At 44.2% G+C, this 24,549-nt stretch overlaps 2 protein-coding genes across 4 annotated transcripts; one reads left to right on the forward strand and one right to left on the reverse strand.

Annotated features, from left to right (window-relative positions):
• Window positions 1–1,117: 1,117 nt before the first annotated feature.
• On the reverse strand, window positions 1,118–16,774 carry LOC110500692 (UPF0696 protein C11orf68 homolog). Of its 3 annotated transcripts, none has more exons than XM_021578196.3 (3): window positions 16,690–16,774; window positions 15,602–15,716; window positions 1,118–2,493 (listed from the first exon to the last, which is right to left on the reverse strand). In XM_021578196.3, exon 3 carries the CDS (start codon window positions 2,424–2,426, stop codon window positions 1,662–1,664), a length of 765 nt encoding a protein of 254 aa, XP_021433871.1. In that variant the 5' UTR covers window positions 2,427–2,493; window positions 15,602–15,716; window positions 16,690–16,774; the 3' UTR covers window positions 1,118–1,661. The 3 variants fall into 3 exon arrangements, with proteins under 3 accessions (XP_021433871.1, XP_021433872.1, XP_021433873.1); XM_021578197.3 differs by lacking the exon at window positions 16,690–16,774 and adding an exon at window positions 15,928–16,540; XM_021578198.3 differs by lacking the exon at window positions 15,602–15,716 and having other exon boundaries at window positions 16,690–16,744.
• On the forward strand, window positions 16,683–22,783 carry LOC110500694 (dr1-associated corepressor). Its single transcript, XM_021578199.3, has 7 exons — window positions 16,683–17,237; window positions 19,647–19,719; window positions 20,044–20,137; window positions 20,276–20,398; window positions 20,528–20,618; window positions 20,806–20,894; window positions 21,307–22,783. Exons 1-7 carry the CDS (start codon window positions 17,196–17,198, stop codon window positions 21,476–21,478), a joined length of 684 nt encoding a protein of 227 aa, XP_021433874.3. The 5' UTR covers window positions 16,683–17,195; the 3' UTR covers window positions 21,479–22,783.
• Window positions 22,784–24,549: the final 1,766 nt, after the last annotated feature.

Below are 24,549 nucleotides of genomic sequence, written 5' to 3' on the forward strand. Positions count from 1 at the left end.
TATGCGCGATATAGTACTCACCTTGGTGACATATCTAAAATGTTATGTAGTTTTACCATGTTAACATTAACTTGTCACTGTAATTTTCAATACATCGTTGGAAAAGGAAGGATATTGTTTATAGATGTCAGAAATGTAGCAGATTCACTGATATGCTTAGTAAAAAAGATTTGTTAGTCGAGTCGGTATCTCATATCATTTCCGCCCGTCAATTATGCTCATTCAGTGTAGTTTGCTTTTAGGCCAGTGTGATACGATTACATTTTGCGGTATGGTATATGAACTTCGGCTGCAGTTCATTTTACATAAAATAAAACATGTTTAATTAAACCATAACTCTGTACTTAAACCAATGCTGCCTCACTGAAAACAGACACTTGTATAATAATTTTGTAGAAGTATATATGCAGACAGAAAATGAGATTAATTGAAACATTTGGGTTTGCTAAGTGATTGTACGTGTTGCCTACTACACTTCCCACAATGTCCCTCAATACAGTATAAATAATCCTCTTAAGGAGCTGCCCCTTAAATTTTACCTGAAATGACTGCCTAACTGCCTGTAGCTCAGGACCTGAAGCAAGGATTTGCATATTCTTGATACCATTTGAAAGGAAACACTTTGAAGTATGTGGAAATGTGAACTAGGAGAATAACACAGCTCTGGTAAAAGTTGGTACAAAATAACGCATTGTTTTTAAAATTTGTATTACGGTTTGAAATGCAAGAGAAAGGTCATGTATTATTCCAGCCCAGGTACAATTTAGATTTACCACAAGATTGCAGCAGTGTATGTGCAAGGTTGAAGATTGATCCAATGAACCATTGCATTTCTGTTAAATTTTGTATCAAGACTCCCCAAATGTGCCTAATTGGTTTATTATTAACATTAAGTTCATAACTGTGCACTCAAACAATAGCATGGTATTCTTTCACTAATAGCTACTGTAAATTGGACAGTGCGGTTAAATTCTTGTTAATCTAAGCTTTCTGCCAATATCAGATGTCTATGTCCTGGGAAACTTTCATTACTTACAATCTCATTAGCATACGTTAGCTCAACCGTTCCATGGGGAACCCACCGATCCTGTAGAGGATAACTGACAATACAACAGAATGTTTAAAATACATTTATTTGGCAATTGTTGTAATTGATAACATTGAGTACAAAACATAGAAGCCAAACAATGAAAGTGGTAAGACATTTTTATTACAGATACCTTGACATCTTTGTAAATGTTAAATGTACAGAATCACAACAAAACATGCATGTATTCAGTCACTGCATGACCAGTGGCAAGCTCTAGTTTCAGAGTTGTGGATGGCAGCCGCACTACCAAATAAGTAGATTAAAGACTTGATTTACAACATTTTTGTTGAAGTAGTAAAACATTTTTGCTTGTATGTAAACAATATAATCTGAATCTTGAAGCACACTAATGAACTATGGCAAGAAATTATCTGAAATTAATTTCAGCACGATGAACAAGTCTGCTTTGAGATGTATAGGAAGGACTCAGAAATATTAAACCCCATACTTCGGGGAATTAACTGAACCCAAGTCAGAAGTACAGTACTGTACAACATAGTGTTGGACACATGCCATGAGTCAGGCTAAGTGCTTGTTTAGCAATAGCAAACTATCCTCCCACACTCCTTTCCTAGGTGACCTCCAGATTGGTGACTTTGTTGACGATGTGGGAACGTCGGGGCACACACTCCAGGTCGTACTTGCTCTCGTAGATTGTGGGGCAGAGATTCCAGCGGTTGTTGCGATAAATACCCAGGTAAGTGTAAACATCCGGCTTGAAGGACAGCGAGCACTTGACCCCCGTGGCCCGGATGACTGCATCCAGCCTCATCACCTCGTTCTCGTCTGTGAAGTCCTTGTTATAGGAACAGATGACGTGCTTACGGTCAGACTTGGGGTCGCGCGGGCTCACTTTGGTCTGGAAGATCTTCCCTTCCAGGGCTGCTCTGGCCACACACTCCCAGGCATGGTCCACCTTGAAGCCTGAGTCCAGGTGCATCAGCCACTTGCCGGTGAGCACCCCGTGGTTCAGTGCCAGTTCCTTCACCGTCTGGAAGGTGATGGTTCTCCCGCTGGTCAGCAGCCTCTCCCAGCTCGCCTGGAGTCCAGTGATGTCCCCTGTGGCAGGGCAGTGGTCCGGGCCCAACACAGCAATCCACCCCACAGGTCCCTTACCACCCTCCTCGTCCCCAAAGCGCCCCACCTGGGATGGCCTGTTGGTCTCCAGCCAGCCGTCAAACTCAGCTGCAGGCGTTTTGCGAGAGTCAAATATGATCCAGGGGTCCATGTCTGCAGCCATGGACTCTGCTGCATAGCTCTCTGCAGATAATGGCTCTGGGTTCTCCACCTCTGCCCCCTCCTTTGGGACATCTTCCTCCACCTGAACATCCTCCATGGTGGAATCTCAATAAGGGGTTCCTGGGATGGGTTCTCAGCAATGGTCAAATGGGTGCACAATTCTCCTGTAGATAAGCATGGATGTTAGTTTGAGTATGAAAAGTTATAAAAAATTGTTCATGGGAAAACTGCCTTTGCACTCATCCCGAACAAGCATACAACAGAGCATGGAAAGCCCACAATGATCTCGTACAACCAAAAATAGAAGCTGTTTTGGCCTAGCTTTGTTAAACAGCTAGCTAGCTAGCTAGCTAGCTAGCTCGTTAGCATGGATAAATGTTTAGAACTGTATTTACATTTTACTTGCATGAACAGAGCAACTTACAGTATAGTAATGAAATATTTCTGTACTAAGGTAGCTGACCAGCTAGCAATGTTTAAGCCTGCTCAAGTCTCCATGATTTCAATGTCGCTAGCAAAACTTTGAAACACGCTGTATACAAAATAGCAGGTAGCCTAGCGAACGGTACCTAAGAACACAGAACGAGCAGTATGGCAGGTGGCATTGTCATGCTGGAGGATCATGTCAGGATGAGCCTGCAGGAAGGGTACCACATGAGAGGAGGATGTCTTCCCTGTAACGCACAGCGTTGAGATTGCCTGCAATGACAACGAGCTCAGTCTGATGATGTGACACACCGCCCCAGACCATGACAATCCCCCCACTTCCAAATCGATCCCTCTCCAGAGTACAGGCCTTGGTGTAACGCTCATTCCTTCGACGATAAACGCAAATTTGACAACCACCCCTGGTAAGACAAAACCACAACTCCTCAGTGAAGAGCACTTTTTGCCAGTCCAGCAACGGTGGGTTTGTGCCCATAGGCGACGTTGTTGCCGGTGATGTCTGATGAGGACCTGCCTAACAACAGGCCTACAAGGACGATCAGCTGTCCGTCCTGTAGCACCGTCTTAGGCGTCTCACAGTACAGACATTGCAAATTATTGCCCTGGCCACATCTGCAGTCCTCATGCCTCCTTGCAGCATGCCTAAGGCACGTTCACACAGATGAGCATGGACCCTGGGCATCTTTCTTTTGTGTTTTTCAGAGTCAGTAGAAAGGACTCTTTAGTGTCCTAAGTTTTCATTACTGACCTTAAATGCCTATCGTCTGTGAGCCATTAGTGTCTTAACGGCCATTCCACAGGTGCCTGTTCATTATTTGTTTATGGTTCATTGAACAAGCATGGGAAACAGTGTTTAAACCCTTTACAATGAAGATCTGTGAAGTTTTGGATTTTTACAAATTATCTTTGAAAGACAGGGTCATGAAAAGGGGACGTACATTTTTTTGCTGAGTTTATTAGAAAAATAACGAAGGTTACATGTGGATCACTCTTGTGTGTAATAAGTGTAACCATTTATGTGGATAACTCCCATATGGTACCCTTCCGCGCGGCAGGATACATTGCGTAATAATTTCCGATTAGTCCGGTGTAGTGCTGCGGCTGACCCCCTTAAGTGATCCAATAGCTCAAATAACCTTTGTTATATAGCACTATATTGGATCACTCCAATATGGTATCACAATACAAGATTAAAAATCTGTGAACTAGGTAAGGGTAGGACTGAGCTCAGGGCAGTCATAGTTGCTATATCCCTCTATCCCCACTCAGGGAAATGGAGGCAACACCAAGCCAAGCGCAACAATGACTCGATAGTAACTAGAAAAAGGTGCTAGATGATGCCCAACTGGCTAAAGCACACGTCATTGAGGGGAACTCCTTGCAGCAGTGCCCACGATGTAGCTAGTCCTCTAGTAGAATGCGCCACTACAGCAGAAGCCGCAGGAAGAGCATTTGCTGACAAATGTAAGGGCCGGTTCACATGTCTGTCAAACAGGACCTTCGTCAAGAATTGTCTGGACTCATTCTGAAATGCATTCAGTGCTCACTGAAAAAGGCATGAAGTTTACTCACCCTCTTAGTGGAGGTAATAGCCAACAGGATTGCCATCTTCATGGATAGGTGCTTCAAAGTCATCGACTCTAGGGGCTCAAGGGCGGCTTAGCAAGCGCTAACAGCACCACGTCAATGTTCCAGTTTGGCACAGAGCGGGCCATTGCTGGACACTGACGTCGAACTCCATAAAATTTGGAGAGCAATGGGTAGCCAGCCATGGGTCCCTCTTGGCCTTCGTCATGACGGCTAAATACACTAAATGTGGATTCCGCTCAGACCGGATCAAGCTGTGACTGAAAACCATTTGCACATATTGCTCTCAAACCATGTACACAATATGCCCCACCACATTTCATATGACGCATTGGTAGAAGAAACCATGGCACTCTGCAACGTGTTCACCACATTGTCCTGAAGGCCAAGACTGGTCCACTAACGGCTCTGAGGCCAAGCCCGAAGCATGTGGGTCCAGATGCCAGTGGTCCCCCAGCCTGAAGAGAAGGTTGGGCCTTAAGGGCAGCTGCCATGGGGTCCCCGAGAGGCTGAACCATTGTAAAGCATCATCTCTCAAGAGCATGTCTGCTGCATTGTTCAAGAACCCTGGGATATATGCTACTCTGATCAATGCTGAACGGGTCTGGGCCCATGGCAAGAGCTCCCGAACCATTGGATTAGGAAATGCTGTCCTACCAGGTAGGGCTGGAATTGTTGAAGAGCTAGGCAAACCACCCTGAGCTCCAGTTGCTAACTGGCTCTGAACACAGCACCTCAACCTGTCAGAGGCTTCAGTGCACACCAGCTCTCTGCGGTGGACTCGGATCAGGCTCCCACCCTTTACCAGGAAGGAGCGGGATAGCCACTTCGATGAAATCCTCAAACATTCACTAATCACGAACAGTTGACGGTGTCTGTTGATTTGGGGCCGCCTGTGGGAGTTGAACCATCGCATGAGTGGCCTGATGGAGAATGCCAAGTGGAACCAACAGTGAAGCCACCAATTTTGTTACTCTCGCCTAAGGGAGATGTGCCCTCATGAGAGTCGAGTCTATGGACATCCTGAGGTAGATCACCTTCCGTGGGGGGGGGGGGGGGGGGGGGGGGGGGGGGTTCATGTGACTTCTCATTAGGTTGAGTCCCATAACTCGAATGTGTCAATAGGGTCCTTGTGTCTGTGGCCTGTTCACTGATTGGGCAGACTATCCAAACATCCAGGTAAGGCAGTTAATTCCTACAATAGAATGTGCCACCACAGCAGAATGTGCCACCACAGCAAAAGGCAAAGGCAGACAGGGCGGCCAAAATGCTGCAGTAACAGTGTGCACCATGCAATGTGAGAATCCGGTTGGATAGGCCCTTGCCCAACACTCTCACCATAGTTACCTGATGAAGCTTTCGTATTGCCTGCGTCTGTGAAAAGTGTCTATTGCCCTAGCAAGGCACAACACACTGGGGGAAAACTCTAGTTCACCTGAAACAGCGAGTGTGGACAACTTTATTGACAGGTTAACGTGTCTGTCAGACAGAACCCTTGGCCAGAATGAGGGGTTTGGATGTAGGTAATCTGAACTCCTTCTGAAACATTGTCAACCAAGGCATTAACACTAGAAAACCAGAACTACAGCGGTGGCCAGCATCATAGGTCATAGCCTTCCATCACTGTATTCAGTGCCCATGTGGACTCCACTTGCGTCTCTGTTTGGCTTTTGGGCCTGTGAGAAGCTGCCAATGCCAGCACCTCAGGGTGACTACAGAGTGCCACACAGGCAGGGACACCTGGCAAAAAATGAAATAGGCATTTCCATAAGTATTCAGTCTGTTTCCTCAGTACTTTGTTAAAGCACATTTGGCAGCGATTACAGCATCGAGTCTTCTTGGGTATGACACTTCAAGCTTGGCACACCTGTATTTGGGGAGTTTCTCCCATTATTCTCTGCAAGCTCCGTCAGGTTGGATGGGTTTGCAAAGGGTCAGAAACTTTCCGGAATTTTCCCATGGGAAGTTAATTTCCAGGGCAAAAAAAATAATTTTAAAAAGTTAGATTATGACAGTAAGCTTTTGTGGGATACACAAGGAAATTATAGGTCTTGTGGCATATTTTGGATAAACTATCCTCAATTCATAGGAATTGTAACCCTCCGCATGCACAGTGCATTCTTCCATCACATGTACAGCTGATTCTCAAGATCTTGCACACTAATGAGATGCTATGGAGCCCACACTACTACACTGTCTGAGCCAAGGACTACATGCTTTCTGGTAAGTTTTGATTACAATACTGGGTGTGGTGAATATTTTATATGACATACATTATTTTTTGTTAACTAGTAAATAGTTGCCTACAGCAAAGTGTGTTTAAATTAGTTAGAAATTAACACTTACTAGTAGTTAGTTTCTGCTACCATGTGGGATTTAGCTTGCTTGAGCCTGCTAACTGAGGAGTGTTCATTCACCTGTTCCCATACATGTTTCATTTTAAAACATTTCTTACAAAGGAGTTGTTTAATCTAACTGCTTAACTATTTATCTGTAAATGGAAATTAATTTAGGGTTTTCTATTTTTTTCCCCCCTAATCTTAACAGGAAACTGCCACCATCTGATGTGTGGAGACATTTCACTGCAGCTAACGGAGAAGGAAAAGCTGTGTACATTTGCAAATACTGTGCCAAATGTGAAGAATGGAACACAGATGCAGAATCTGGCCAAGTGCATAAAGTTCCCTCAGCGCTAACAACCTCTGACAAAAGCCCCTCTATTTCTGTTCGAGGTGAAAATGATAAATCAGACACCTTATCGGTAGCAACAGCTCATGCTCCTCTTGGAGTCATACGTTTGTTTGACTCAATGGAGGAACTTAGAAATGCTGATGAATGTCTTGCTCGAGCTGTGTATGCAACTGGTTCACCTCTGATGCTCACAGGCAATGTGTATTGGAAGATATTTCTGAATGTTCTTCGCCCAGCATACACCCCTCCAACCAGACATGCTTTATCTACTCATTTGCTGGATGCAGAGTTCAAGGTCAAGCAAATCATAGAAAGCAGACTATTGCAATCGTCTCCGATGGATGGTTGAATGTTCGTGACCAGGAATAATTAACTGCATCATCTCCACCCCTCAACCAGTATTCTACAAGAGCACAGACACAAGGGACAGACACACCGGTCTCTACATTGCAGATGAGCTGAAAGCAGTCAATGACCTTGGACACCAGAAGGTATTTGCACTGGTGACAGACAATGCTGTGAACATGAAGGCTGCTTGGTCTAAAGTGGAGGAGTCCTACCATCACACCCATCGGCTGTGATGCTAATGAATTGAATCTACTCCTCAAAGACATCATGGCACTCAAAACAATGGATACTCTACAAGAGAGCCAAGCAAATAGTTGGGTATGTGTAGGGTCTTCAAGTTATAGCAGCAATCTACCTCACCAAGCAACGTGAGAAGAATAAGAGCACCACATTGAAGCTGCCCAGCAACACCCATTGGGGTGGTGTTGTCATCATGTTTGACAGGTACCTGGAGGGGAAGGAGTCTCTACAAGAAGTGGCCATATCACAGTCTGTCAATATGCACAGCCCCAATCAAGAGTATCCTCCTGGATGATGCATTTTGGGAGAGTGGTACACAGCCTGAAACCTATAGCAGTAGCCATTGCAGATTGAGGGAGACAATGCCATCCTGTCTGATGTTCAGACTCTGCTTGCAGATGTAAGAGAAGAAATCCATACTGCCCTTCCCACTTCACTGTCGCGCCAAACAGTGGAAACTGCAGTTCTGAAATACATCAAAAAGCTTGAAGACTTCTGCCTAAAGCCCACACACGCCGCAGCGTACATGTTGGACCCCAAGTATGCTGGCAAGAGCATCCTATCTGGTGCAGAGATCAACAAGGCCTATGGTGTCAACACTACGGTGTCTCGCCACCTTGGCCTGGTGGCAAATTTGAGGCTTTTTGAGAACGAGTCATCAACAAGATTGGAAAGTGACAGGGAAGATGAGGCTTCAGAGTCTGACGTTCAAGGAGGTGGACATTGAGGTCCATGGAGAAGACATGGAAGCCTGAGAGGAAGACAACCAAAGCTTTAGTTTCTAGACTATCATTTCACAGATGTATGTTAAATATTTTGGGGAGATGCGATGGATCAATCAATATTCCCTTTTGTTGTTCAGTGAAATCATCCCATGTGAAGAGTCAATTCATAACTAAATTGTTTTTTGGTTTTAATCTATTGGAAGGACTTATCATAAGTAGACATGGCAAATGACTAAGGTAAAAGTTTGAGTTCGTCTCCACATGATATGGTAAATAAACTCAGCAAAAAGAGGAACAACCCCTTTTCAGGACGCTGTCTTTCAAAGAATTCGTAAAAATCGAAATAACTTCACAGATCTTCATTGTAAAGAGTTTAAACACCGTTTCCCATGCTTGTTCAATGAACCATAAACAATTAAATGCACCTTTTGGAATGGTTGTTAAGACACTAACAGCTTAGACAGTAGGTAATTAAAAGGTCACAGTTATGAAAACTTAGGACACTAAAAAAAGGCCTTTCTACAGACCCTGAAAAACATCAAAAGAAAGATGCCCAGGGTCCCTGCTCATTTGCGTGAGCATGCTGCAAGGTCCGTACTGAGAGACGCCTAAGACAGCGCTACAGGGAGACAGGACGGACAGCCGATCATCCTTGCAGTAGCAGATCACATGTAACACCTGCACAGGATCGGTACATCCGAACATCACACCTGCGGGACAGGTACAGGAAGGCAACAACTGCCCGAGTTACACCAGGAACACACAATCCCTCCATCAGTAGTCAGACTCTCCGCAATAGGCTGAGAGAGAATTGACTGAGGGCTTGTAGGCCTGTTAGGCAGGTCCTCAGACATCACCGGCAACAACGTCTCCTATGGGCACAAAACCACCGACGCTGGACCAGACAGGACTGGCAAAAAGTCCTCTCCACTGACGAGTCGAGGTTGTCTCACCAGGGGTGATGGTCAGATTCGCGTTTATCGTCAAAGGAATGAGCGTTACACCGAGGCCAGTACTCAGGAGCGGGATCAATTTGGAGGTCCGTCATTGTCTTGGGCGGTGTGTCACAGCATCATCAGAATTAGCTCGTTGTCATTGCAGGCAATCTCAACGCTGTGCGTTACAGGGAAGACATCCTCCTCCCTCATGTGGTACCCTTCCTGCAGGCTCATCCTGACATGATCCTCCAGCATGACAATGCAACCTGCCGTACTGCTTGATCTGTGCGTGATTTCCTTCAAAACAGGAATGTCACTGTTCTGCCATGGCCAACAAAGAGCCCGGATCTCAATCCCCTTGAGCACGTCTGGGACCTGTTTGATCGGAGGGTGAGGGCTAGGGCCATCCCCCCAGAAATGTCCGGGAAGGTGCCTTGGTGGAAGAGTGGGGTAACATCTTACAGCAAGAACTGGCAAATCTGGTGCCGTCCATGAGGAGGAGATGCACTGCAGTACTTCATGCAGCTGGTGGTCACACCAGATACTGACTTACTTTTGATTTTACACACTTCAAGGACACATTATTCACTATCTGTTAGTCACGTCTGTGGAACTTGTTCAGTGTCGCAGTTGTTGAATCTTATGGTCATACAAATATTTACACAGGTTAAGTTCTGAAAATAAATGCAGTCGACAGTGAGGGGACTTTTGTTGCCGAGTTTAAATCCAATGCAAAAAAACAGCTACATTTAAATAGTATTAATATTAATTCCCACGTAAAAGTTTGCACCTCTGAATATTCCCCAAAATCTGCAACCCTAGTTGCTGCCCAGCTATTTTCAAATCAAAGTTTATTTGTCAAGTGCGCCAAATACAACAGGTGTAGTAGACCTTACAATGAAATGCTTACCTTTCAAGCTCTAACCAATAGTGCAAAACAGGTATTAGGTGAACAGTAGGTAAGTAGGCTATAAAACTTGCGAGGCTACATACACCGGTTAGTCATGCTGATTGAGGTAGTATGTACTAGAGGTCGACCGATTAATCGGAATGACCGATTAAGTTTCCATAAATCGGAATTTTGGGATTTTTTTTTTTTTTTTACACCTTTATTTAATCTTTATTTAACTAGGCAAATCAGTTAAGAACACATTCTTATTTATTTTCAATGACGGCCTAGGAACGGTGGGTTAACTGCCTTGTTCAGGGGCAGACCGATAGATGTTCACCTTGTCAGCTCGGGGGATCCAATCTTGCAACCTTACAGTTAACTAGTCCAACGCAATAACGACCTGCCTCTTGTTGCACTCCACAAGGAGACTGACTGCCTGTTACACGAGTGCAGTAAGCCAAAGTAAGTTGCTAGCTAGCATTAAACTTATCTTATAAAAAAGCAATCAATCATAATCACTAGTTAACTACACGTGGTTGATGATATTACAAGATATTATCTAGCGTGTCCTGCGTTGCATATAATCTGACTGAGCATACCACTATCTAAGTATCTGACTGAGCGGTGGTAGGCAGAAGCAGGCGCGTAAACATTCATTCAAACAGCACTTTCCTTGCGTATTGCCAGCAGCTCTTCGTTGTGCTTCAAGCATTGCGCTGTTTATGACTCCAAGCCTATCAACTCCCGAGATGAGACTGGTGTAACCGAAGTGAAATGGCTAGCTAGTAAGCGCGCGCTAATAGCGTTTCAAACGTCACTCGCTCTGAGCCTGTGGTTGTTTCCCTTGCTCTGCATAGGTAACGCTGTGTCGAGGGTGGCTGTTGTCGTTGTGTTCCTGGTTCGAGCCCAGGGAGGAACGGAAGCTATACTGTTACACTGGTATAGAGGGAAATAGTCCTATAATAACTACAACCTAAAACTTCATACCTGAGAATATTGAAGACTCATGTTAAAAAGGAACCACCAGCTTTCATGTTCTGAGCAAGGAACTTAAGCGGTAGCTTTTTTACATGGCACATATTGCACTTTTACTTTTTTCTCCAACACTTTGTTTTTGCCTTATTTAAACCAAATTGAACATGTTTCATTATTTATTTGAGACTAAATAGATTTTATTGATGTATTATATTAAGTTAAAATAAGTGTTCATTCAGTATTGTTGTAATTGTCATTATTACAAATATTTTTTTTATTTTTTTTAATCTACCGATTTAAAATCGGTATCTGCTTTTTTGGTCCTCCAATAATTGGTATCGGTGTTGAAAAATCATAATCGGTCAACCTCAGTATGGACATGTAGATATGGTTAAAGTGACTATGCACGTGATAACCAGAGTAGCAGCAGTGTAAAAAGAGGGGTTGGGAGGGGCACACAATGCAAATAGTCTGGGTAGCCATTTGATTACCTGTTCAGGAGTCTTATGACTTGGGGGTAAAAACTGTTAAGAAGCCTTTTTGTCCTAGACTTGGCACTCTGGTAACTGCTTGCCATGCGGTAGAGAACAGTCTATGACTGGGGTAGCTGGGGTCTATGACAATATTTAGGGCCTTCCTCTGACACTGCCTGGTGTAGAGGTCCTGAATAGCAGGCAGCTTAGCCTCAGTGATGTACTAGGCCGTACGCACTACCCTCTGTAGTGCCTTGCATTCAGAGAACGAAAAATTGCCGTACCAGGCAGTGATGCAACCAAAACTCTCAATGTTGCAGCTGAAGAAACCTTTTGAGGATCTCAGGACCCATGCCAAATCTTTTTAGTTTCCTGAATAGGCTTTGTCGTGCCCCCTTCACGACTGTCTTGGTGTGTTTTGACCATTCTAGTTTGTTGTTGATGTGGACACCAAGGAACTTGAAGCTCTCAACCTGCTCCACTACAGCCCCATCGATGAGAATGGGGGCGTGCTCGGTCCTCCTTTTCCTGTAGTCCACAATCATCTCCTTAGTCTTGGTTACGTTGAGGGATAGGTTGTTATTCTGGCACCACCCGGCCAGGTCTCTGATCACCTCCCTATAGGCGGTCTCGTCATTGTCGGTGATCAGGCCTACCACTGTTGTGTCGTCTGCAAACTTAATGATGGTGTTGGAGTTGTGCCTGGCCATGCAGTCGTGGGTGAAAAGGGAGTACAGGAGGGGATTGAGCACACACCCCTGGGGCAGCTCCAGTATTGAGGATCAGTGAGGCAGAAGTGTTGCTACCTACCCTCACCACCTGGGGGCGGCCCGTCAGGAAGTCCAGGATCCAGTTGCAGAAGGTGTTTAGTCCCAGGATTCTTAGCTTAGTGATGAGCATTGAGGGTACTATGGTGTTGAACGCTGAGCTGTAGTCAATGAATAGCATTCTCACATAAGTGTTCATTTTGTCCAGGTGGGAAAGGGCAGTGGGGAGTGCAATAGAGATTGCATCTGTGGATCTGTTTAGGTGGTATGCAAATTAGAGTGGGTCTAGGGTGTCTGGGATAATGGTGTTGGTGTGAGCCATTACCAACCTTTCAAATCACTTCATGGCTACGGACATGAGTGCTACGGGTCTGTAGTCATTTAGACAGGTTGCCTTTGTGTTCTTGGACACAGGGGCAGCTTGAAACATGTTGGTATTACAGACTCAATCATGGACATGTTGAAAATGTCAATGAAGACCCCTGCCAGTTGGTCAGCACATGCCCGGAGCACACGTCCTGGTAATCCGTCTGGCCCCACAGCCTTGTGTATGTTGACCTGTTTAAAAGGTCTTACTCACGTTGGCTACGGAGAGCGTGATCACACAGTCGTCCGATCAGATCTCTCCAGAGATGTTTGATCGGGTTCAAGTCCGGGCTTTGGCTGGGCCACTCAAGGACATTCAGAGACACGAAGCCACTCCTGCATTGTCTTGGCTGTGTGCTTAGGGTTGTTGTCCTGTTGGAAGGTGAACCTTCACCCCAGTCTGAGGTCCTGAGCGTTCTGGAGCAGGTTTTCAACAAGGATCTCTGTACTTTGTTAATCCTTCCCTCGATCCTGACTAGTCTCCCAGTCCCTGCCTCTGAAAAAAAAAAAAAAAAACATCCCCACAACATGATTCTGCCACCACCATGCTTCACCGTAGGGATGGTGCCAAGTTCCCTCCAGATGTGATACTTGGCATTCATGCCAAAGAGTTCAACCTTGGTTTCATCCGACCAGAGAATCTTATTTCTCATGGTCTGGGAGGCTTAAGGTGCCTTTTGGTGAACTCCAAGCGGGCTGTCATGTGCCTTTTACTGAAGAGTGGCTTCCATCTGGCCACTCTACCATAAAGGCCTGATTGGTGGAGTGCTGCAGCGATAGTTGTACTTCTGGAAGTTTCTCCCATCTCCACAGAGGAACTCTCGAGCTCTAACAGAGTGACCATCATATTCTTGGTCACCTCTCTGACCAAGGCCATTCTCCCCCGATTGCTCAGTTTGGCCGGGCAGGCCAGCTCTACGAAGTGTCTTGGTGGTTCCAAACTTCTTCCATTTAAAAATGATGGAGGCCCCTGTGTTCTTAGGGACCTTCAATGCTGCAGAAACGTTGGTACCCTTCTCCAGATCTGTGCCGACACAATCCTGTCTCAGAGCTCTACGGACAATTCCTTCGACTTCATGGCTTGGTTTTTGCTTTGACATGCACTGTCAACTGTGGGATCTTTATAGACAGGTGTGTGACTTTCCAAATCATGTCCAATCAATTGAATTGACCACAGATGGACTCCAATCAAGTTGTAGAAACATCTCAAGGATGATCAATGGAAACAGGATGCGCCTGAGCTAAATTTCAAGTCTCATAGCAAAGGGTCTGAATACTTATGTAAACAATTATTTTTTTTTAAATTATACATTTGCAAACATTTCTAAAAACCTGTTTCACTTCGTCATTATGGGGTATTGTGTGTAGATTGTTTTATTTAATGCTTAGGAAATTGTTTTATTTAATACAATTTCCTAAGCATTTTACAAGGCCGTAACGTAACAAAATGTGGAAAAAGTCATGGGGGTCTGAATACTTTCTAAAGGCACAGTATATACTGAAACACTCAGTGTAATAGTTCTGAGGTTAGTTTCCAGTGGAAACTAAGAGTTAGTGTTAACTGTAAGTACAACAAAACTAATAACCCTAGCTACACACTGCAACATGGCAGTGTAATAGCTAAAAAGTGAGTTTCCAAGGGAAACTAGGATAGTCACTGGAAACTAGCATAGTTACTCTGTAACCTACTGTAAGTAGTGCAACAGAAAAACTATAGTAAACCCAGCTACACACTGGAAAAACTCCGATAGTTATGTTTAAATTAAGGGGTATTTACAGTGTACTGTAAATTAGCGCAACAGAACTATAGTAAAAACAGCTACACACTGAAACCCTTAAGTGTAATAGATTACTGTAAAACAGAAACAAACTATCACAACGCAGCAACTACGTTTAAAAAAAACCCAGTGTAATCTCACTATGGCTGGGCTAACAAATTTAGCCCAATACTGGAAAATGAAGCCAAAAGTATTATTACTGTGTCTATAGTAAACACATTACGATAGTATAGAATGGGACCTACAGTATCATACTTAGTCTCATTATCTGGAGGCGAGCTGAATGGCTGCAGCTTTTCGGTGTGGAAAACTTAAGCCAACAGTGTGAACTGCCTGACCATGAAGGGGCATGGCATTCTACCTCACACGTTTATAGCTTATTTCTTGCTTTATACGTGGGTGTGCTGGTTGGCAGGACTTCAGGAAAGTGTGTTTACAACTGTGCTTAGTCCTACAATGGTCACCTCTCGTTAAGCTAGCTACTTTGCATAGCTCGTTCACCGTGGAACACACAAGAGTCTAGGCAACATGGCTGCGCCCTGTGAAGGATGAAACGGTGCACCTCACATCACCTAGTTCACGCAGGGGGAAAACTGCAAGCCCGCCAGAGCGAAACAAACAGTCTCCCGATCTTGTGGGGTAAACACGGTCCCCGAAGCCGAAGGCTATTACCGGGAGGGTTCCGGGGACAGACAAGTCACAGACAACTAAGACGAATCCTCAACGCTGCAATACTGGTAGACAAAACAGAGTATCGCACAGGTCAGTACACTGTCTCAAGTTTTTTTTAAAAGGACAAAACCCAAACTAGATGGCACAAGCCATTCCGTGTGGGGGGACAGCAGAGCACCCTGATGGAGAGGATAGTTAGCTAGCTGGTCCAAGATATTGAAGCTGCAGGTATACTTCCACACTAACAGATCTTACCATGCAAATCCTCTGGAATGAGCCAATAAAAGGAAGAGGGTCAGTCGCAGTATTACCTGGTACTAATCTGAAATTCTGGCTGCATTTCAATTGCGTAAAATACAAACCCTCCACTTACCCTTGTGGGAATCCTCGTGCAATCTTTTCCACCGGTCCTAACAATTAGCCAAGCAAGGGAAGTTGGCAACTCAGTCCTCGTTTGTGATAGTGTAAGATTCTGTTCACTTCAGGGCCTAAAACGTTCCATAATTCAATTTGAAGATTAAGTCACCCAAAACGTAAAACCAACATCAAGTCACCATACAATTGTAAGTAAAAACGAATCTAAAGTTCAAGATTGTGCTACTAATGCACAAACACGTAATGACGTTTGTTAAGCTTTTGGAAATGCTAGATAGCACATACAATATGTGTTGTCAGGGAAAGTTGTAATTTTCAATTTACCCGATATCGTCGGATGGCTAGTATTCGATGTCTGCGGATGGTTTGTCATCTAGCCATGACATGAAATACAATCAAAATGGACTGAGCGCATATGAAAGCACACACAGCTACCGGTGGTTCCATGATGAATGAAAACATCCGTGGGACTAACTTTAGGCCAAGGTCGACCATTTAAAATGAATTCCCTCTGCCAGCGCACCTTGCCCTGCAAGTGTCAACTCATCATGCCTCATGTTATCATAAGTGTGCACTTAATTTGAGGGCTGACGGGGGAAGGTGTGTGTTTGGAATTCAGCCAGTTGGTGTCTTTTATGTGTTTGGACTGAAGCATCTTACTCGGACTGTATCCTGCCGCACGAAATAATACCACACTGGAGTGATCCAATATAGTGCTACATAACACACATGAGTCTAGACAAGATAACTGCGACTTGTGACACCTAGTTCATTCTCAGGGAGAACTGCAAGCCGGCCGAAATTAAACATACCGTCTCCGGATATTGTGGGGTAGGCGCGGTCCCCGAACCCGAGGGCTATGACCAGGGGGGTTCTTGTGGACAGACAACTAAGCCAAACCTTCTGCACCACAATACTGGATAAACCAAATAAAGTATCGCCCAGGTTAGTAATAAAAACAAGGACGAAAACCAAACGAGATAGCACAAACTAAACCGAGTGGGGGGACAGCAGCGCACCATGATGGAGAGGCTAGCTAGCTGCGGGTATTACTTATGCGCTTATACACTAACATAGAGCTCTTACCAAACGAATCCTCGCTGGAATGAGACGAGAAAATGAAGAGATGGAAGTAGTGCGCCGACAGTTATTTAAGGGTGTCAGCCGCAGCACTACCCGGTACAGCAGACTAATCGGAAATTCTTACTCGGGGTGTATCCTGCCGCACGGACGGAGTGATCCAATATAGTGCCACATTACAATTGTATCATGCACTTTTAGCTTTTTGTCACGTATAGCTTGCAATGTTGCATTTTACCTCAACACGGCAGTCATTTGATAATAATCAATCTGTGTTTGTTTATTATGTCAAACCCGCGTGCTGTCTATTTGACCAGACCAGACAGTGTGCAGGCTTAGGCGAGAGACCTACGGACCGGGAGACCCTGCGGAACATCTCGAGAAGACGACGTTGCTACGTGCTAGGCTAGCTAGGAGCCAACGATAGGTACCCACTTAGGTGCGTGTTGGAGGGACATATAATAACACACCATTGAAGATTGTTTTAAGTTAACTAGCACGGTTACTCAATAATGCCCAGCAAAAAGAAGAAATATAACGCCAGATTCCCTCCGGTAAGTTGATACTTTGTTTGCTAATCAGTTAGCTAACGGTAATGATCTAGCTAAATATGAGCTGGGACTGCCAACGCGTTTGCTAAGTAGCTTGCTAATGTTTGCTAAAACAGTGCACCCATGAATGGGATTTGGGCTTGGTTGCTAGCTAGTTTGCAATACAAGAAGACAAAACTAACTAGTTACTTAGTAGCTAGCTAGCTAGAGCTGTATCGTTCGACATGTTATCTAGCTAATGTGGTAACGAGTTAGCCAGCCACTATTTAGGTGCGGGTGGCCATTAAAAATGAATTGCTGTCTAGCGTGGTCATTGTTATTTGCAAGCTTGCCATCTGTGCTGAGAGACCTGGATTAATTATTGACCAAAATCAGTATTACCATGTTAGGTTGGGATTTGCATCAAAATAAGTGACACATCTTGTATGGAAAATAAGAGGCTGTTGCGAGCTAGTATAATGGCTAAGTGGTCAGCAAACCAGTCCCCCTATGAATGTCATGATACCTGCTGCCGCTACTCACTCAGTCAATCAATGAGCATTTATTAATAAAGCCCATTTTACATCAGCAGTTTTCACAAAGTGCTTATACAGAAACCGAGCCTAAAACCCCAGAGGGCAAGCAATGCAGTTTTAGAATCACGGTGGCTAGGAAACACTCCCTAGAAAGGCTGGAACCTAGAGAGAAACCAGGCTCTGGGGGGTGGCCACTCCAGAAGGTAGAGATGATAAAAGTAAAAAGTAAATGGCCACTAATACCAGATTGTTCTTCAAGATGTTCATAGATGACCGACAGGGTCAAATAATAATCCCAGGTCAGCACCTCATGAGTAAATGTCAGTTGGCATTTTCATAGCTCAGCATTCTGAGGTCGAGACAGCAGGTGCAGTAGAGGGAGTGAGGTAGCTAGATGGCTTTGTAGATGACCTCCCTGTCTTGAGATGAGCCAAAACAGACTGGGCTGAAACCAAGTAGGTGCATGGTGGTCTCTAGCTAGGTGAACTTGGTAGGAGAATTAACAGGTACAGCTTCAAAAGAAATAGGCCTGTAGATGATATAATCGTCACCATAACAAACAACTAGCTCCCAGTTCAGGTGTGGTACTATTAGCTACCTATCAAGATTGTCACCATGTTATGCTCTGCATGACTTCTGCTCATTACCTAAATCCTCAGGTGTTGCAAACAGATGGGCCAGCATTTCACAAACTCTGTCCTTGGGACCCCAAGGGATGCATGTTTTGGGTTTTGCCCCAACTCTACACAGCTGATTCAAATTATCAAAGCTTGATGATTATTTGAATCGGCTGTGTAGTGCCAGGGCAAAAAAACTAAACGTGCACAAAGTTTGGGAAACCCTGGGTTTTATTATTATTTATTTATTTTCACCTTTATTTAACCATGTAGGCTAGTTGAGAACAAGTTCTCATTTACAACTGCGACCTGGCCAAGATAAAGCATAGCAGTGTGAACAGACAACACAGAGTTACACATGGAGTAAACAATTAACAAGTCAATAACACAGTAGAAAAAAAAGAGAGTCTATATACATTGTGTGCAAAAGGCATGAGGAGGTAGGCGAATAATTACAATTTTGCAGATTAACACTGGAGTGATAAATGATCAGATGGTCATGTACAGGTAGAGATATTGGTGTGCAAAATAGCAGAAAAGTAAATAAATATAAACAGTATGGGGATGAGGTAGGTAAATTGGGTGGGTTATTTACCGATAGACTATGTACAGCTGCAGCGATCGGTTAGCTGCTCAGATAGCAGATGTTTGAAGTTGGTGAGGGAGATAAAAGTCTCCAACTTCAGCGACTATTTTATTATTATTTATTTTTGCAGTTCGTTCCAGTCACAGGCAGCAGAGAACTGGAACGAAAGGCGGCCAAATGAGGTGTTGGCTTTAGGGATGATCAGATCAGTGAGATACACCTGCTGGAGCGCGTGCTACGGGTGGGTGTTGCCATCGTGACCAGTGAACTGATAAGGCGGAGCTTTACCTAGCATGGACTTGTAGATGACCTGGAGCCAGTGGGTCTGGCGACGAATATGTAGCGAGGGCCAGCCGATTAGAGCATACAGGTCACAGTGGTGGGTGGTATAAGGTGCTTTAGTAATAAAACGGGTGGCACTGTGATAAACTGCATCCAGTTTGCTGAGTAGAGTATTGGAAGCCGAAGTCGAGGATCGGTAGGATAGTCAGTTTTACTAGGTTAAGTTTAGGCCTATGCGTTGCACATTCAGCCATTGCTGTCTGTAGCCTAGTTCCCTTGTCATCTAAACACTGTCAATGTGCTGTTCATGTGTGGTTGATTGATTGATCAATTAGTACAGTCATGCAAATGCTTAATAGCGGTATAATCTTTAAAGCGCTCTTTCACTGACGTTTTCCCATTCCTATTACAGGCCAGGATTAAGAAGATCATGCAGACTGATGAAGAGATAGGCAAAGTGGCTGCCGCAGTTCCTGTCATCATATGTATCCTTATCAGGCCCGAGAGCTTCACCTGGCTGTATTTCATTGCATGTTTCAAGTAACTGCATTTCAAAAATGTGTTTATTTGCCAATGACAATATGGAGATTTAGCTTATAGGGTAATTGTTTGTGATTGTGTTGTGCAGTTGAATGAAATTCATTTGACCCACTGTTTTGAGGGTTTGTTGGCCTAGTAACAGTCTAGTGTTCACTCTTGAGTAGTTGTGAAATATCGAACTGTAATTGAGTAATTGAAGACAAGAAAACATAGCTGCCTGGTCCTGTCGGCTGGTGGCTACTTTTCCCTTTTCTTAATTCAACCACCAGCACGAGCTTTGGAGCTGTTCCTGGAGTCTCTCCTGACGAAAGCCTGTCAAGTCACCCAGTCCCGGAACGCAAAAACAATGACAACGTCACACTTGTAAGTCATTTATTCAGTTATCAGTGTTGGTCACAAAAGTTCGTAGGACTACAGATCGTAATGGTCAGCATTCTTGCCTATCAGTGCTTTTGGATCTCTGGGAAAGTAATGTTTTAAACAATGTGTGTCTGTGTGCAGAAAACAGTGCATTGAGCTGGAGCAGCAGTTTGACTTCCTGAAGGACCTGGTAGCAGCAGTGCCAGACATGCAGGGCGAGGGAGAGGAGAACCACGCAGAGGGGGGGGGAAAAGGTGCACGCAGGTAACGGACACTGAATGATACCCACTGTCGACTTGGATAGGATACGACTGATTGCCCCCTAAAGTTTTGGTCAATGGAAAATGTGAATTATGAAATCTTAACTTTGTGTTCTTACTTGGTGTCCTGCAGAGGTCGAAAGCCGGGGTCAGGCCGCAAGAACGGAGGAGCCCGCTCCAAGGGAAAAGACAAGAAGCTATCAGACACAGAGTCGGAGCAAGAGGTCGGTGTTGACCTTTCAATTGGCAGTCACTAAACACAACCTTACCTTTGGTAACAGTAACCTTGTATTGGGGGAAATGTTAGTTAGTTTGGCTAGGTGGCCAATTTAAGTTAAATCAGGTGTGATGGGGAAGAGTTTTGAGAGGGAAGAGTGTGGCTTATTTAGCTTTTTGTTGACATGGCAACAGGATGACTCTGAGGATAGCGAGACAGATGGGGATGAGGAGGACGGTTCTCAGTCAAGCACAAACCTGCAGCCGCAATCCCGATTCCACAGGTAAACACGCACTGCCTGCCACTCCAGTATCCCTGTAAATTGTAAATATGGTTTTGGGACTGACCCTGTATATAGCTTACTTACTTTCTACTGTTGTTATTATTTCTATTTCACTTGTGTTTTTGTTCTACTCTTTGTGCTACTGATATTGATTACTGTGTTGTTGGGAAAGAGCAAGCAAGAAAGGCATTTCACTGTACTGGTGCACGCGACAATAAAAACTTGAAATGCACGCACACACACACACACACACACTGAAGTGAAGCAGATATTCGCTTTTCTGGGTGGTGTCCAGTAGAGTAAAAATATGTTGATACTTGGACAAGTTCAATGATTACTTCTCAATTACAAAACGTTTCACCAATGTTTTCCACGTCCAGAACATGACTCTTCTCTCTGTTGTGTGACACAGCCCAGACACCATACCACCTCAGTACCTCCACATGGGCACCACACAGGGGGGCCTGGCCATGTCCCTAGGCTCCTTTGCCCCCCACCCCTCGCTGATGGGCACCGCACCCCCGCCTCCCCCATCCATGCCGCACAAAGACGATGACGACGACGATGAAGACTATGACTCTTAGCTCCCCCCGCTCTTTTTACCTTTCATTTTCTCATAAGTTGTTCTCTTGTTTGGCTGCATTGACAAAGAGTTGGGTCTGGGGAAACGCTCACATGCAGCTCATTGTTCAGGAAAAGTCTACAACTGTCAGTAAGGCTCGTAGACATGACAGCTGCCACCGCTGAAGATGAGCGTAATCGGTTGTATATTATGTTTTAATTATCATTTTTTTTCTTATTTTATTGTGGAGAGAATTTGAACCAGGTTGTTTTTTTAAGACAGGTGGTCGTTCTATTTGGACTACACACACAAAAAAACCAGTTGATGCGTCAAAGCCTCTGGCCTAGCCCAAGGACAGGTTTGATTATTAAGTCCCATTGTAGTTTGCACTTTGGTTATTCTCTCTCTGTGTTTTCTGTTTGCGACATTGGTGTTCGAAGAACATATCACTCCATTTCCGCTTTCAATGTCTGCTCAAGTTAGTTTGTGGATCTCAACCGAACCCCTGCGCAGCCTAACAGCCTCATAGAATACTGTACACACAGACACCTACTTGATGATTTCAGAGCAGCAGTATGTCATATTTTAAAAGTGATCAGCACTTACCTATAGGAAAAGGAGATGAGGTTTATTGTCTGTGAGGATTATCATGAATTTGGCAGAGTGGCAGGTCATCCTCTCCAACTAGTTTGATTGTTAGGCTACATAGGCCCTCAACAAATGGGTAAGGAGATGTATTTTACGAAAGGTTATGAATTCTTGTCAATGCATTTTTTTCCCCTTTTTAATTAAACTTTTTATGATAATTTATCCTCATGAAGACCTTGACCGTTAGCTTACTTCAACCATATTCAAATGTAATTATGCTAATGTTTACAACTCCAATTGGATGTTCTTGTTTGTTCATTTGAAATTTGGGTGACAAGTCACTACTTTGGAGGTATGACATGAAATATGTTGTTTTGTACCCCCCCCCCCCCCCAAAAGAAACATCTCTTGAAGACAAAAGTGTCTGTGCTGTCTATTCTTATCTGAAAGATACTGTGACGCTCCTGAAGCATAACTTTGTTTTTAAAGTTGTTAAACCCCTACCCCTTCTCACCTATAATTTGTTTTCAAGAAGATATCGTACCCCCCCCTCCCCACTTGGAATAAAATTAGCCTTTGTATTACGTGTTGTTCTTTCTCTCTTTTTAGATTGTTTTAATGTCTGTGTCTGTCTTGATATGAAATGTTTAACGGTAGGCAGTTAAACTTGATGCTGTATGTAAACTTTAACATTCTTTTTATTTTGTATGGGTGAAATAAAGTTCAGATTTCAATAAAACACTGCTAACTTTTTCAATTTTGTTTTACATAACTGCATGAGATGTTTTACCAAACAATTCTGTGACATTACAAGCCATGATGCCATAAGCTATTTGCTATTGAGTCCATTGAAACTGGCAATGAACTGAATTCCATTGGCACATAAGCAAAATGTTGCACACAGCTTCACCGTAGTGTAAAATGTTCTTTGTGTTCAACCCCACCCTGCTACCCACATTCTCTTGGCTTCACATTCCTATATGGAAAATCTATATTTCTCTAAACAGCCTTCATGTCTCCAAAGATTTCCTGAGGGGCGTGCCAGACTCTCAGGCATGGATAAAAGAAATGGCCAAGCCGACCATGCATTAGTTGTCAGTACTCCTATGACGTGTATAAACTTTTAAACAATGGCCGTTTGTCACCACAGCTGATGTGTGTTTTTGCCTGTCAAGGCCATGTCATCAACAGAGTAGGCAAGGTGATTGAAGTGCAGGCCAGCACAGGTCTGATCTGTGGGAGAGGTTTATTTGATTAGACACTGCACAGAGGAAATACTCTTTCTATTGTCACTCTGTGCACTGTTTACTCCCCTTCCCCTCCTCCCTCCTTATCGTCTGAGTTTGCTTTCATATTGTAAATGTAGCATTAGGCCTGTCTTAGCCACCAGGCCACAAAAACAACTGCATCCTTCCTGCACAAGCAATGAGTCAGTGCTGGGTAGCATGGGGTGGGGGATACATTTTTTAAATGTAACTAGTTAGGATCTAATTATTATTTACAATGACGACCTACTGGGGAACAGTGGGTTAACTGCCTTGTTCAGGGGCAGAATGACAGATTTGTACCTTGTCAGCTCTGGGATTCGATCCAGCAACTTTTCGGTTACTGGCCCAACGCTCTAACCGCTAGGCTACCTGTCGCTTCGATAAATGGGATGGGGGATACATGTGGTGGGAGATGCATGGGTGGTGTTTGGTGGGGGAGTTGACTTTAGGAAGCAGCGGAGCAACAAGCACCTACCACGGGGCAGGAAAGCTATTAAAGACCAACACTGTTTCCACATAGCAGCACACGGCAAAGTTGCCCCCCCCCCATCCATACTACAGTAATGACAAGGACAATTATCCCTGTTTCACATGACTGTATGATCAACCACACTATTATTTGAAACTATGTAACTCATTATAGGCCTTATGAACTCAATGACGATGTTTATATGCCAACATTTGCACATTGGACCGGACCACTAATTTGCCCCAAGGTAAAGAACAGCCTCAATTCGTTGGGGAATGGACTATACAAGGTGTCAAAAGTGTTCCACAGGGAAGCTGGCCCATGTTGACTCCAATGTTTCCAACAGTTGTGTCTAGTTTGCTGGATGTCCTTTGGATGGTGGACCGTTCTTGATACACGCGGGAAACTGTTGAGCTTGAAAAACCCAGCAGTGTTGCAGTTCTTGACACACTCAAACCGGTGCTCCTGGCACCTACCAACATACACTTACATATTTTGTATTGCCCATTCACCCTCTGACTGGCACACATACACAATTCATGTCTCAATTGTCTCAAGGCTTAAAAATCCTTATTTTACCTGGATTCACCTGGTCAGTCTATGTCACGGAAAGAGCAGGTGTCCCTTGTGTTTTGTACACTCAGTGTATAACCTCATCCAGTTGTGACACTTGGCCCATAACAATTAGCGGCCCAATGACAATAAGGCTCCCTTGTGCGACATGCGTATTTATTTGGCACTCAGATATTCAAGTAAACCTCAAATGCA

The sequence above is a fragment of the Oncorhynchus mykiss genome, chromosome 21 (assembly GCF_057628025.1).
Source record: "Oncorhynchus mykiss isolate SJ-2025 chromosome 21, ASM5762802v1, whole genome shotgun sequence".
Taxonomy (NCBI): domain Eukaryota; kingdom Metazoa; phylum Chordata; class Actinopteri; order Salmoniformes; family Salmonidae; genus Oncorhynchus; species Oncorhynchus mykiss.